Below are 13,959 nucleotides of genomic sequence, written 5' to 3'. Positions count from 1 at the left end.
TATTTTATTAACAATAAAATCTGTAAATAACTTAAGAAAAATAACTAAAAAGGTATATAATTGATATTTTGGTATTTGTAAGAACAATCATATGGCAAAGTTTTACTTTAGTAAGTTAACAAATCCCACAAATCTCCCAAACTCACTGTATCTACTACTTCCTAGCTTTCAATTTGACATAATATTTGTCAGACAAAGCATTACCAGGGACTAGTGTTTCAAGAAGCATACTTTTGAGAAATATGGTATCAGGCCATTGTTCAGATGACTAAAATTATGTAAAGTTACAGAATATTCAATTTGCATCTGGACTTAAAATCTAGATTAAAAAGATAATGTATACACATGAAATAAAATAAGATAATCATACAAGATATGTGAAGGTGATTTATGGCTCTGCATCATATAAATTACAAAACTAATAATACTAAGAGCCCAGAAAAGTCAGACCATATTAGGCTGAATTAGTAAAAAAAAATTTTGTAACAGTGTTAATCATTAATAGCTTTGAAACTGAAATACTGAGTACTTTTATCTTATGCATAATGTCATTAATTTTGGAGCTTGTTATTGAGTGCATAAAAATTGTAGCAGCTAAATTAAATGCTAAAGCTTTGACATATATTCATTTAATTCTCCCACAACTCTATGATGTATATGTTATTTTCACTTTACAAATATATGTATTAGTAACTAGTTCAAATGTCTATGTACTTAATACCACTGTATACTTTAATATGGTTGAGATAGTAAATACTATTATGTATATTTTCCCACAATAAAAAACAAAACAAAACAAAACAAAACAAAACCGTACTTGTCTAGGTCATATAATGTGTGTGAAATTCGTACAATGACTTCTACTCCAGCTTCAGTAGCCAGTTTCTTTATAGCTGCATCTCGTTCCTTTCCAAAGGGCTCAGAATCATACTCAATTGAAAGTTTAGTAATGTTCCATTCCTAAAATGAGAGAAAGAAGTAAAAATGTACACCAGCTTTATAATTATTATTTTTTCTATCATAACAATAAGTGAAAGGCTCAAATTCCACTTAAAATGATTAAATAAATCAAACTTCCAACATGCAGGAAAAAATACACAATTTATCACCCCAAGAATATGCAAATAATGAATGTATACTCACTAGATTCCAGGCATCATGCCAGGCACTACTCTACCTAACAATATGTTCAAAACCAGTTCTTACACTAAATGTGTTTCTACAGCACTTTACTTTTAAAAATTACTTATAATTACATTATCAAACTTCAAAATAACCCTCAAGAGTTGGCACTTCAGTTGGTATCTATGTTGTGCAGATGAGATTAAAATTAGGGACTTGCCCAAGTCCATAGAGAGCCAGAACACCTGAACTTATGCCTGCTGGCCTAAGAACTGGTCTTTAACAAATCTTTGGTAATCAATATTGTAAATGCTGCTTTAGATGAATCCTATAAATTCTGTATATTAGCATTTCTATTTTCAGTTTATAAATATTTGCTATTCTTTTAGTTTGATTCTGTTGAAGTCAGACAATATAATATGTAAGATTTCATACTTTTGCAGTTAACTGATTCTTATTTTATAGCAAAGTATAGTCTATCTGTCTTGGTGAATGTTTCCTGTGAATGAGAAATGTGTGTTCTATAGTTCTTGGGTACACTGTTCTACAAATATCAGCCATATCAAACTGACTAATAGTGTTGTTAATATCAATCTTATCTTTATTAGTTTTTGTATTTTACAGAAGGCACATTCCTATATTCCTGGAGAGGTAGAGGCTGTGAATTTCCTTCAGACCTAAGATTTGGAATTTGCACAATGTCTTCTTTGATGCTTGTTTTACCCAAGTTATAGGGACAACCCAGATTCAGTGGGGGTGGAGAAAAACTCTTTTGATGGAAAGAGCAGCAAAATGATGAGGATTCAATACCCCTTCCAAGATATCTGCATGGCTCACTCCCTTCTCAAATATCACCTTATAAGTGAGGCCTTCTATGATTTCATATGAAGTAACTACCCTTTCCTTGTCCTAAAACTATTTCACATTTTATGTTTCTCTGCAGGACCCATCATGACCTGACATTGCATATTTACTTATTTATGATCTATTTCCTTCCCACTAAAGGACAAGCTCTGAGAATGTAGGTACTTTATCTGTTTCACTACTATTTTTTTTAATGTTTTAGTTGTAGTTGGATCTAATACCTTTATTTTATTTATTTATATTTATATGGTGTGAGGCCCAAACCCAGCGCTTCGCACATGCTAGGTGAGCACTCTACTGCTGAGCTACAACCCCAGCCCCTCAATCTTATATTTCTAGCACATTGAACCCTGCCTTATACACAACAGGTATTCAATTAATATCTGTGAATGAATTCTATCAAGCATGTGCCATGAAGTAATAAAGCAAGATCCAAAGTAGCTCAGAGAGCATATATAAACCTGATGCTGAAATATTAGTGGCTTTATATATTCTTTTTATTTATTATGTGATTTTTCAACAAAATATTTTATTATGCTTCAGTGTGCTCACTTATAAAGATGTTAGGCACATATCTCTTGTTCTTGGATATAATGAGAATTTTTTTAAAAAAAAATTCAAGTATATATTCAACATGTATCTATTCTCTAAAATGAGTACTTTAAACTCTTCACTAAAAGTTTCCGCAGGGAAAACAAAAAGGTTCTGCAGGTTCTTTCTTGTGCATGTCTTGGTAACTTTACCAATTTGGTGCCAAATGTGGAAGATGCAACATGTAACTCTATAATAATACAAGCAACACACTTACAATTACAGTGCCATCCAAGTTTTGCCTAAGCTAGTACCTCCTAAGCTTCTTGATCATTTTTTTCAGGAAAACATGAAAAGAAGAAGTGAAAAGAACAGGTCATTTTGTCAGCCTATATTAAGCCGGAATTTAACTGAGGAAAAATCATCATAGAAAACACATCATAAGTTTATTAGACTTGTTTGTACGCACATGTATATATAAAAATGCTCTGACACATTCCTAAATCTACTCATTATAAACAGAATAAACTGAGCACATATGATAGAGGAAAGATGGATACTAGAGGAGACATCAGTACTGAAGTCACTATCATGTTCCAATAAATTAAATGCAATGTTATCAGGTCTAAACCCATTTTTCCTCCAATGTGGGAAACAGAATTTCCTATTAAAAATTCTCATTATTTGCTATATAATAAAACCAGACACACTAATTTAAGTGTGTCTGGTTTTACTGACAAAAGAATCTTCTCCCCCAGACAAACCGTGGGTATGAGAACTAGGAGTGGGCAGGAGAATGGCTTTTATTTATTTACTTATTTTATTGGTACATTTATATTTAATAGGGGTATTCAATGTTACAAATTTATACATGTACATAACATAATTTGGTCAATTTCATTCCCAGTATCTTCCCTTTTTTCTCCCTTCCTGCCCTATACAGGGAAGACACCTGCTTTTATCTTTCTATATCTTAAAAATACATGTATGTAGTACCTTTAAATATAAAGTTGAAACATGAATTCAATAAAAAAGGAAGTAATTATCTCCATAGCTCTAGATAGAGTAAATTAATCAGAAAGGTTGTTTTCCTAACTGTCATTTTATATAGACTATTGTATGTAGTTGAAGGAAAATCAGAATAAAATAGTAAATGTTCTATGTGTATGCATGTATTCATGTATTTGTATTTGACAGCTTATGTTAAAACCTATGCCTCTCTGCCAGATTAACAAGATAGGGCATAATTTAAGTGCATAAGATAGTTTGACCCAATCATATACTATTTTGGGGAGAAGAAATCTCAAAACAAAGAACACAAAAGATGTGCTGACTTAAAAATATTTATTCAAAAAGAAGTATATAGCTGTACACTGTGGTGCATGCCTGTAATCCCAGGTACTTAGGAGGCTGAGGCAAGAGGATCTCCAAGTTTGAGGTTAGTCTGGGCAACTTAGTGAGACTGTCTCAAAATAAAAAATAAAAGAGAACTGAGGATAAAGTTCAGTAGAAGAATATACCTGGCAAATGGAAATGTTATTTTATAGCAATCAAAATATTCTTAGGATTCACTTTGCCCATACCAAATGGATTATTTATAGGATTGAAATGACTGAAGCAATTATCCAAATACATTTTTACACTTGTGAGTTGTAGATAACTGATTATTGTTTCTGGGATGCTTTCTTGTCAGAATTCCTCATATATCAGTTAAATTAGAATTCCACAAAGTTATAGTATTAAATAATCTTTAATGAATGTCAAATTTTCACTAGCCAAAGTTGTTACATTAGCCAAATCATGACCATTAAATGTTTCTTTCCTACCATTAAAAGAAAGGTAAGGTAAGAATGACTTGATACTCACTATTGGGGACCTTCTTATTCAGAGAATGAAATGGTTCTTTTCAGGATTAGAAACAGAAACACTATTACTCTAAAAATATAATGAATCAAACAGCTCCAAGAAAAAGCAGATAATCGTTTAAGAAATCTGATAGTAGCAAGTAGGAAGGGAAAAGTAAAAAGAATAATAGTCAGGAAAATCAGCTTCTGATCTTAACACTTGCACGAACTAACTGTATAATCTTGGGCAACTCATTTAATCTTCCCAGGCCTAATTGTTTCATCTGGGAAAAAAGGGAGAAATAAACAGGAGATTGTTAAGATTCTACCAGGCTTAACAACAACAACAACAACAAACCAAAAACCTACAATTTTATATTATTGGTAAAATGTCAGTGGTTTTTGACCCTCTGATCCAGAATTGACCCACAAACATACTGGCACTTATGAGCAAAGATATGTAAATGTGGACAAAGGTGTTTACTGGCATATTCTGTATTAACAAGAGGCCTGTGGGGGTGGGGTACTAAATGGTTAGCAGACAATTACTTAAAGAAATCATAGTATATCCACACTAAGGAATACTATGGAGCCATTTAAAAGACTGAGGAAATAATACGGAACAATCTCCAAAATACATGTTTATATGAACACAGCATGGCTCAAAACAGTGAATATAGTTCTCTCATTTTGGGATTTTAAAAAGGGAACACTAACACATGCGGATACATATAAATACACATATACAAATTTTTGTTTATGCAAAGAATATTTCTAACTGGATACACAAGAAACTGGTAGTAGCTCGTGTAGCTTCCTTCTGAAAGGGGAACTAGCAGTTAAGGTAAAAGAAAGATTTAACTTTTCATTTTAAACAATCCTTCTATAATGTTTGATTTTAGCAGGGGTAACTTTTTCATTAAAGAAAAATGCCATGCAATTTTCATTTAAAAATACTTGTATTCATAATACTTTAGCACAAAAAGCATTATTTGCCAAATATGTTTTCTGAAAAAGATTATTATTTTATTCAAATATTTGCAAATTACCTTGAAAAGCCTGGGAAACACATCTGCTGGTTGTCCACGAATCACAAATAGACGAGAATTTAATTTTCGTAGATTGGCATCAAGATCCTCAAGACATTGAAGCAAAAATCTAGAGAAGAAATACAAAAAATGTTAAAAATATACATTTAGAAGATGTAAAGCATTGCAAAACCATGTTATTACATAATTTGAAATGTTATTCATCATTTTATTAATACCCCTAACTCATAGAAATTACTCTGTCCAGAAAGAATACTTAGTTTTTGTTAATTATAGCACAAGTTTCCTAATATTTTAATGCTTTCCTAAACCAAATCACTAATTTTCATTAAATAAAAATTACATAAACAAAAATTTAATTTGTGAAAATAAAAATTATGAAAAGATATAGCAAAGCAATTAAATGAATTAATTTCATTATTTAAACATGATGAAGTGACAAGTTTCCTATATAAAAATGACTTCACATAGAAAGGCCACCTTGAAAAATCTAGAACATTTTTTTACTCTGGGAAAAATGGAAATATCCTGTTGAATAAGTGAGTAAATAATTTAAGAATATAAATAGTAGGGGTGACTGTAATCATCTAAGGCAGAAATCATAATACTTATTTTCATGTTTCTAATCTAAAGAAAAAAGGAATTAATAATAATTAGATGCTAAATTATGTGGTATTAACAATTTGACTATACAGAGTACCAGATTGCTTTTTTTTAAGGTCTCATGGAACAGGTGGGGCTATAGATTTTTTTCAATAAATTAAGTACCACCAAAGTTTACATATGACATATATCTGGAAGAATTCTGAGGCAGTGATAGAAGACAGCTTACTGTGTTATTCTACTGCGATGAAACTGAGCATTTCCCAAGAACAAATCTAAAAGAGGTCAGCCCTGGAATGTTCAGCTTCATCGTTTGCATCATGTTAATTTTCATATAGATTCAGTTCCTTTCAGTTTATTTCCTTTCCATCTTCTTTTATGTTTTTAAGTATTTTTCTGTCTTTTCACAGGCTACATACTCATTGAGAAGAATGGTCATGTCTTTCTTGAGAGGAGGAGTGGTTGAGGAAGGAATGATGTATCTCAGAAATGCACTGTCCAATACAATGACCAAAAGACACATGTAGCCATTTTAATTTAAATTAATTAATATTTAAAATTCAGTTGTTCAATTACACTGGCCACATTTCAAGTCCTCAATAGCCACATAGATGGCTAGTAACTACCACATTCGACAGCACAGGTGTAGAACATTTCTATCACTGCAGAAAGTTCTACTAGAGGTTCTCTAGAAGGTTCTACAAGGTTCTTAGTCTAGATCATCTTGTTCTCTTTGCCAATTCTGATCCCATCATTTCACCAAAAAAAAAAAAAATGCTGATTTTTTTCCAACTGTAGTTATTAATGTCTTAAGTATATTAGTCAGCTGACACTTTTCCACTTCAGGAGTCAACATTTCTGGAGCTTAGAGAGTCACAGTCACTCAAGAGGATGTGAAAGACAGTCCACCATTTTACCTTAGGAAATTTCATGCGATCATCAAACGAACAGAAAACAAACCTTTCTGTGCTCACATTTATATTTATCACATACCTCTTCTCTCTTGGTTTGGAGTCACCTCCCTAATACCTAATCCCCAGCCCATTCCAACACTACCAATATGTTAAGTTCTTCAGGGGAGAAGACTTTAGCTAGATGCATAGCAATATAAGAATATATGAGTTTCATAAAATTATCTGCAACTATGAATAACATCACATGTGGTGATGTTTATTGGAAAGAATCTAATTTAATATATTTGCTTATTTACAAGAAAGTTTTTGTTTTTGTTTTGAGATGGGGGTCTCACTGTGTTGCCCAGACTGGCCTCAAACTCTTGGGATCAAGCAATTCTCCCACCTCCTCCTCCTGAGTAGCTGGGATTATAGGTGTATGCTGCCCCACCTGGATAGCAAGAGAATGATTAAACCCAAAATTAAGAAATCCAATGGACTGGCATCTTAAAAGTTTGCTTAAATTAAAACAGCATAAAACTAAAATGTCCTGGAGAGGTAATCCAAGGCAAAGATAATCCCCAAATCTTTGTTGTCTCATCAGCTTCACCATGTTTACCTGCACTGGTAATAAATCACAAAAGTTCAATTCAATCTTTCAGTAGGAATGTTTTTATGTAGTATGAGGTAAGATCAGAAAAGCAAAATATCAAAAGAACATGATTACTACATAAAATGAACAACTGAGTCTGGATTTGCTAATAATTGGTTCTTTATTTTCCCTTTCTTATTTGTAGGCTGAATAAACATTCTAATGCTTTTCAATAAACACTGTATGAATTAACAAAATGTTGGACAGAATAATATGGACTGAAGTAATGTGTTACAATGGAAAATATTGCAACCTAAGAATTAATTCTGTTTTGGCACTTCATGAAACAATGTCTAGAAGCTGTATTTAACTATGGTGATTCTCTTCCAAATTATGATATTTTCTTCCATAGATGTTATAATTTACCTCTCTGGTTTCACATAAAAATTACAGGATAAAGTGGACTCAAATATAGTCACTTTAAAAAATAACACAGGTACTTTGTACACAGATATTTAAAGTAGAAAATATCTATAAGAAGAGAAAAAAGGAAAGAACAAAGTAGAACAAACTGTGACACTGTCCTTTACGTCTACTCATGTTGATATGGGCATAAAGATAATAACTGGAAGGATACTTAACAAGCTATTAATAATATCTACCCTTGGGGAATGGGATAGGAGTAGAAACATACTAAAAAAATTCACAAAAAGTTTAAAATTGATAATCAGCATACATTTATTTAAAGAACAAAAATGAGATATACTGTATCTATTGTAAGCCTGGTTTAATACATGCTGAACATTTTTTCAAAGCTGTTGCTTTGAAATATTTCTATGGCATAAAATTTCACAGTATTCTATTATAGATGTTCCATAATATAACAAGTCCTTCAATTGATCCTGAAAACTGGTACAGTAATAACATCTCATAGCATTTTGATGAAAACTGAATAAATTAACATATATGAAGCTCTTAGAACAGAGTCTGCTCCAAGTAAACACTATTATATAAGTGTTATTTTTTGCTTTTTAGTTCATCCTTTACCCACCTCTATTCGGCCTACAGTAATCCCAGTTATTATCTCTTGTTTGTATTATTTACTGCAATACCTTAAAATTGGTCTGCTTCCAAAAACTCTGTCCACTGTACTTCATTTTAATACACAATACCAAATCTTTGTGAGGTACACTTTTCTGTACAAAGGTCTTCAAAGACTCACCTCTTATATAATAATTAAAAAAAAAAAAACCAACTTATTTTCTTGGCCACTAACCTAGGGAGCCAGGCTCATTTTCTCCTCCACTCCCCTTGCCTCCCACCAAATCAAACTAGTTCTTTTTCCTATACATTCAGTCTCCTAGAATTTGCTCCATGATATTTCCTAGCCCTGGAAGGTCTTTGAAAAATTTCCATCTCTTCAAGTTCATATCTTACTAAGTTTTCAGTTTTACGCCTGAAAGTAATTTCTCTAACCTCTGAATTGTCTCTACCACTATGTCTCTCCTCATCCTAGATAAGCTTTGAAACTGTACCTCATATTATTGATATACAATGTGTGTGTGTGTGTGTGTGTGTGTGTGTTGTACACATATCACCTCCTCCTGATGGATTTCAAATTAAGTATGTGTGACTGATTCTTTCTTTTAATCTTTTTAAAATATTTGTTTTAGTTGTAGGTGGACACGATAGACTTTATTTTATTTTTATGTGGTGCGGAGGATCTAACCCGGTATCCCACGGGTGCTAGGCGAACTCTCTACCACTGAGCCACAACCCCAGCCCCTGTGTCTGATTCTTAATCATAGAGTTTTCTTAAACTGTGTTTGATTTCTATCTTTGGCAAACAAATCTCAAAATGTGCCTTGGACAATTTACTGAAAAGATCTGAAATAGGGATTAAATGACCTAGGTTTGTTTTGTATAACTATTGAAAGGATCAGAAACAGCATAAAATCACTAAGTAAAATCCCCTAGCACTTGGTAGATATTCATTAAACAGAAGTTATCATTTTTTTCCTTCAAGAATAATTTCTAATTTTGATAAAAACCCATGTATTTCTGAATTGTAAATAGTTGGGCATGACAAAAGAAAACAATGAATTTCTTGGATGCCTACACCTATACACAACTTTGAATTTCATCTGTATACGATCGTGAACCAAGGTTTGACCTTTGTCAGTAATAAAAACACTGTGAATATGAATATATATTTATAAACAAGATACAGTGCAACTAAGACTCGGAATCAACCAACCTTTAAATATATAATTCTTCTTAGGTAGTACTACCAAAAACCTCTATTTTTTTTTTTTTTTTTTTTTTAGTGTTAAATGAAAAAAGATACTTGAAAACTATACAAAATCTAACACTTCATCCTTTACCCTTAACTGGGAAGAGAGATTGTTCAGAGTTCAGCTTGAGTGTGGTGCAGAAAACACATGAATTTCAACATTTCATATTACAAATGCATCTGCCTTAAAATAGGTATTCAGTATTAAATCAAATGAATGATTTAATGTATTCAATTGAAAATATATTTGGTATAATTTTAACAGGAACATATTTAGAGATCTTCTCTAATTTGACATATACTATATACTATCCATATAGTATGGATAGTATATAGTATACACTATAATCATACCCATTTGAAAGCTCAGTTAATAATACTATTTAACTACATGCAACATTGTTTTTAAAATAGGCCAAATGGTAGTAAAACTCACTACAGCCCTTTGCATAACTGTACTGTCTACACAGAAAAACAGTCCTCATGCTATTTAATTACAATACTGAAAACAACACTTTCAAATAAATTGAAAAATATATTTCTTCATTTTAAATATTTTTAAGGATTTTTCCCCTCCACAAATCACTATTTATTGCTATTATAAGAAAATTACATGGAGTAAGCTTCCTTATACCACTTTCAAAAGATGATTTCAACATGAATCAACAGAAATAGTTTCTTAAAGTAGGTCATTGCTATAGCAACCAGTGGGCGGTTTAGTATACTCCCATCACAATGACCTACTTTCCAGCCTGTGCTAGAACAGCTTTATATAACTAGTATTTCTAGTTCTGTCTATAAAATAGTCTGAAAAAGGGCAATAGCAAGACACAACATAATCCTATTGAGGCTGAAAACAATGAGTTATGAATTAACATGTATCATACCAGGATAAAGCCATCTGTTTCTGTACTTTAGTTTCTAAATTATATCTTATCATACACTCAACAATGAAAGCTACTTTTAGAATACCTAAACCAAAACAACTCATTGCTGACACTAGAGAACTGATTTAAAGAATATAAACTGAAATCACTAAAACCACATGGAGAATATCTTCTCCCATTTTCCACATAAAACAAGAGTTAAATTTTAAAAAATTAAAAAGTTCTAGATATACTATCATAAAGAAAAAATGTAGATTCTAAATTATAAACCAAAGTCTATGGTGTTTTATTAGATTTCAAAATTATAAATAACAATATTTCTATTAAGTGAATAAAATTTACATATGCTTTTTTTCTGCTTTGTAACAATTTTTTTGTACTTTATTCCACTTGTCAGGATATTTATGATACACATGTTCCCCAAAGAAAATAGCTTAATGTTCAATAAAGTTAAAATATATATTTCAAAGGCAAATTTTGCATTTGTCAGACTCTAAGACCACAGACCAGTGAATCTATAGATAGATACAGTTATTTTTTGTAACAAATATTTTGCAATGCCCTTTTTTAATCCTAAAATAAAATTTACAGATAAAACATCCACATTCACAAATTTAAGACATTTTTATAATGTTCTAACTGTAACAGTAGGAGAAATTAAAGGAGGGTCTCTCACACACATATATGCATTATAATTACATATAATAGTGGGATTCATTATAACACATTTTATATGCACATAACTTGATCAGTCTCATTCCCCAGTACCTTCCCTTTCCCTCCACTCCTTCTTTGCCCTACACTACTGATCTCCTCTCTTTTATTATTGTTTTAATTAATATATTAAACATACATATATAAGCGGGACTCATTATGGTGTATGTACAGGGACACAGTGTGATTTGGTAGAGTCTGCTCCCCCATACTTCCCCATTCTCTCCCCTCTCTTGATCCCCTTCTATTCTATTGGTCTCCCTTTATTCCCCCCATCCTTTAGCTTCCACATATAAGAAAACATTTGACCCTTGACTTTCTGAGTCTCGCTTATTTCACTTAGTAAGATGTTCTCCAGTTCCAGCTATTTACCAGCAAATGATGTAATTTCATTCTTCTTTATGGCTGAGTAAAACTTCATTGTACCTATATGCCATATTTCCTTTATCTAATCATCTGTTGAGGGATGGTGGTTCAAGAACTTGAATTGTAACTGCTATAAATATTGATGGGCCTATATCACAACAGGATGCTAATGAAGCCAGATTTAAAGTTAGGTAGTCAGTGTAGTTAGATAAATCGGGTCTAATATCGAGTGAAATCTAAAATGGAGACCATGCGGAGAATGACTCAGGGAAAACACAGGACAACTCATGGAATGTTAATGAAGTCCCGAAAAGGCCCTAGGCCAAAGTCCACCTCAAAGAAATGCTAATGAACAACCCCCAGCAAAAAGGTGCTGACTCAGAAGTCCTTCCTGACCAGATTACTTCTTTGGCCCACCTGTGTCCCACCCCTCGGGCCTTCCAACCTACATTTCATCACCAAAACTATAAAAAGGGGAAACAACCGCACTTCCACGGATTCCACCTCTTGGGTCCCCTTCTTCCTCCGGGAGAAGTCTTTTCTGCTGTCCATTAATAAACTTCTAATTTCTACTCTGACCTTGCCTCGGCGTGCTTCTTTGGTGTTATTCTTCAACATTGGGGAAGCAAAAACTCGTCACTGGTCAACAGCGGTAACACTAATTTCAGTTTTTTTGGATAAATATCAAGGAGTGGGAAGGAGTGGGATAGTGGGGTAATATGGTAATTTTCATTCCCAGTCTTTTGAGGAATCTCCATATTGCTTTCCAAAGTGGTTATACTAATTTACAGTCTCACCAACAATGTATAAGTGTACCATTCCCCCCACATCCTCGTCAGCAATTATTGTTATTTGTATTTTTAATGATTGCTCTTCTACCTGGAGACGAAATCTCAGTGCAGTTTTGATTTGCACTTCCCTCATTACAGAGAACGTTGGAATTTTTTCATTTGTTGGACATTCACATTTCTTCTTTTGAGAAATGTCTGTTTAGATCATTTGCTTATTGATTATTAATTTTTGAGGGTTAAGTTTTTTTAAAAATATATTGTAGATATTAATCCCATCAGAACAGTAACTGGCAAAGATTTTCTCCCATTCTGTAGGCTCTTTCTTCACGCTTTTATTTCCTTTGTTACAGAGAAGCTTTTGAATTTGAAGCCATCCCACTTACTGACTCTCGGTTTTACTTTGAGCTTTAGGAGTCTTATTAAGGAAGTTGGTGTTTGTGCTTATATGTTGACTGTGTTGACTCTGTTTTAGGTTTTTTGTTTTTCTTCAAGCACCAGCAGTGTTTCTGGTCTAATTCCTAGGTATTTGATTCCTTTCTGAATTGGTTTTGGTGCATAGTGACAGAGATCCAGTTTCGTTCTTCCACCACTTGCTGTTTTACCAGCACCATTTGTTTAAAAAAGGCTATTTTTTTTCCTCCAATATGTTCGATATATGTTTTTGGCACCTTTGTCAGAATCAGATGTGTCTGTTCTCTTCCACTGGACTTCATGTCTGTTCTTAGGCCAATACCATGCTGCTTTGTAACTATAGCTCTGAAGCATGGTTTGAGATGGAGTATTGTGATGCCTCCAGGATCACTTCTATTGCTCAGGACTTGCTTTGGCTATTCTGGGTCTTTTATTATTCCTTATCAATCTTAGTTGCCGCAGTCTGGCTGGGCACAAATCAGGAGCCACTGAAGCAGGAACAAACTTTATTTCTGAACTCCACCAGCACACTCCACACAGGCTCCCCGGGAATTCTCCCGCGAACCACCCATGAGGCATTCTCTCGGAACACACTACTCCAACAGGAAATCCCTCCTCCGGAATTCCCTCCTACCGCACTTCCCCAACTAATGGGAACTCTCCGGGAGTCCTGCAAGAGCTCCAAAGTAGCAGGCCTAGGCAGACAGCAGGGGTCTAATCTCCAAATGAATGCAGATCTCAACATAATCATTATCATCTCAATGGCTTGCTGGCCTCACCTTTCAACCAAAAATGCCCTGCTTCATTCCTACTTGGCTATGGCTCTCAGCACTTAGTACTCTTTCTAGTTCTGTAAAAGATGTTGGTATTTTAATGGGGACTTTACTGAATTTATAGATCACTTTTGGTAATATGGCCATTTTGACAATTTTAATTCTGTGTATTAAAGAACATGGGAGGACTTTCCATATTCTAAGCCCTTTAATTACTTTCTTCAGT

The 13,959-nt window shown here is 33.2% G+C and overlaps 1 protein-coding gene across 1 annotated transcript in view; it reads right to left on the bottom strand.

Annotated features, from left to right (window-relative positions):
* Positions 1–13,959, bottom strand: part of Cry1 (cryptochrome circadian regulator 1) — a 62,418-nt gene that overhangs the window by 15,555 nt on the left and 32,904 nt on the right. The window contains exons 2-3 of the mRNA XM_015482802.2: positions 5,411–5,519; positions 818–960 (exon numbers count right to left, since the gene is read on the bottom strand). Of these exons, the coding sequence (XP_015338288.1) occupies positions 818–960; positions 5,411–5,519 (252 nt within the window). The remainder of the gene's footprint in view (positions 1–817; positions 961–5,410; positions 5,520–13,959) is intronic.

This window comes from Marmota marmota, unplaced genomic scaffold (assembly GCF_001458135.2).
Source record: "Marmota marmota marmota unplaced genomic scaffold, marMar, whole genome shotgun sequence".
NCBI lineage: Eukaryota > Metazoa > Chordata > Mammalia > Rodentia > Sciuridae > Marmota > Marmota marmota.
This window is presented reverse-complemented; position numbering and strand designations above follow the sequence as displayed.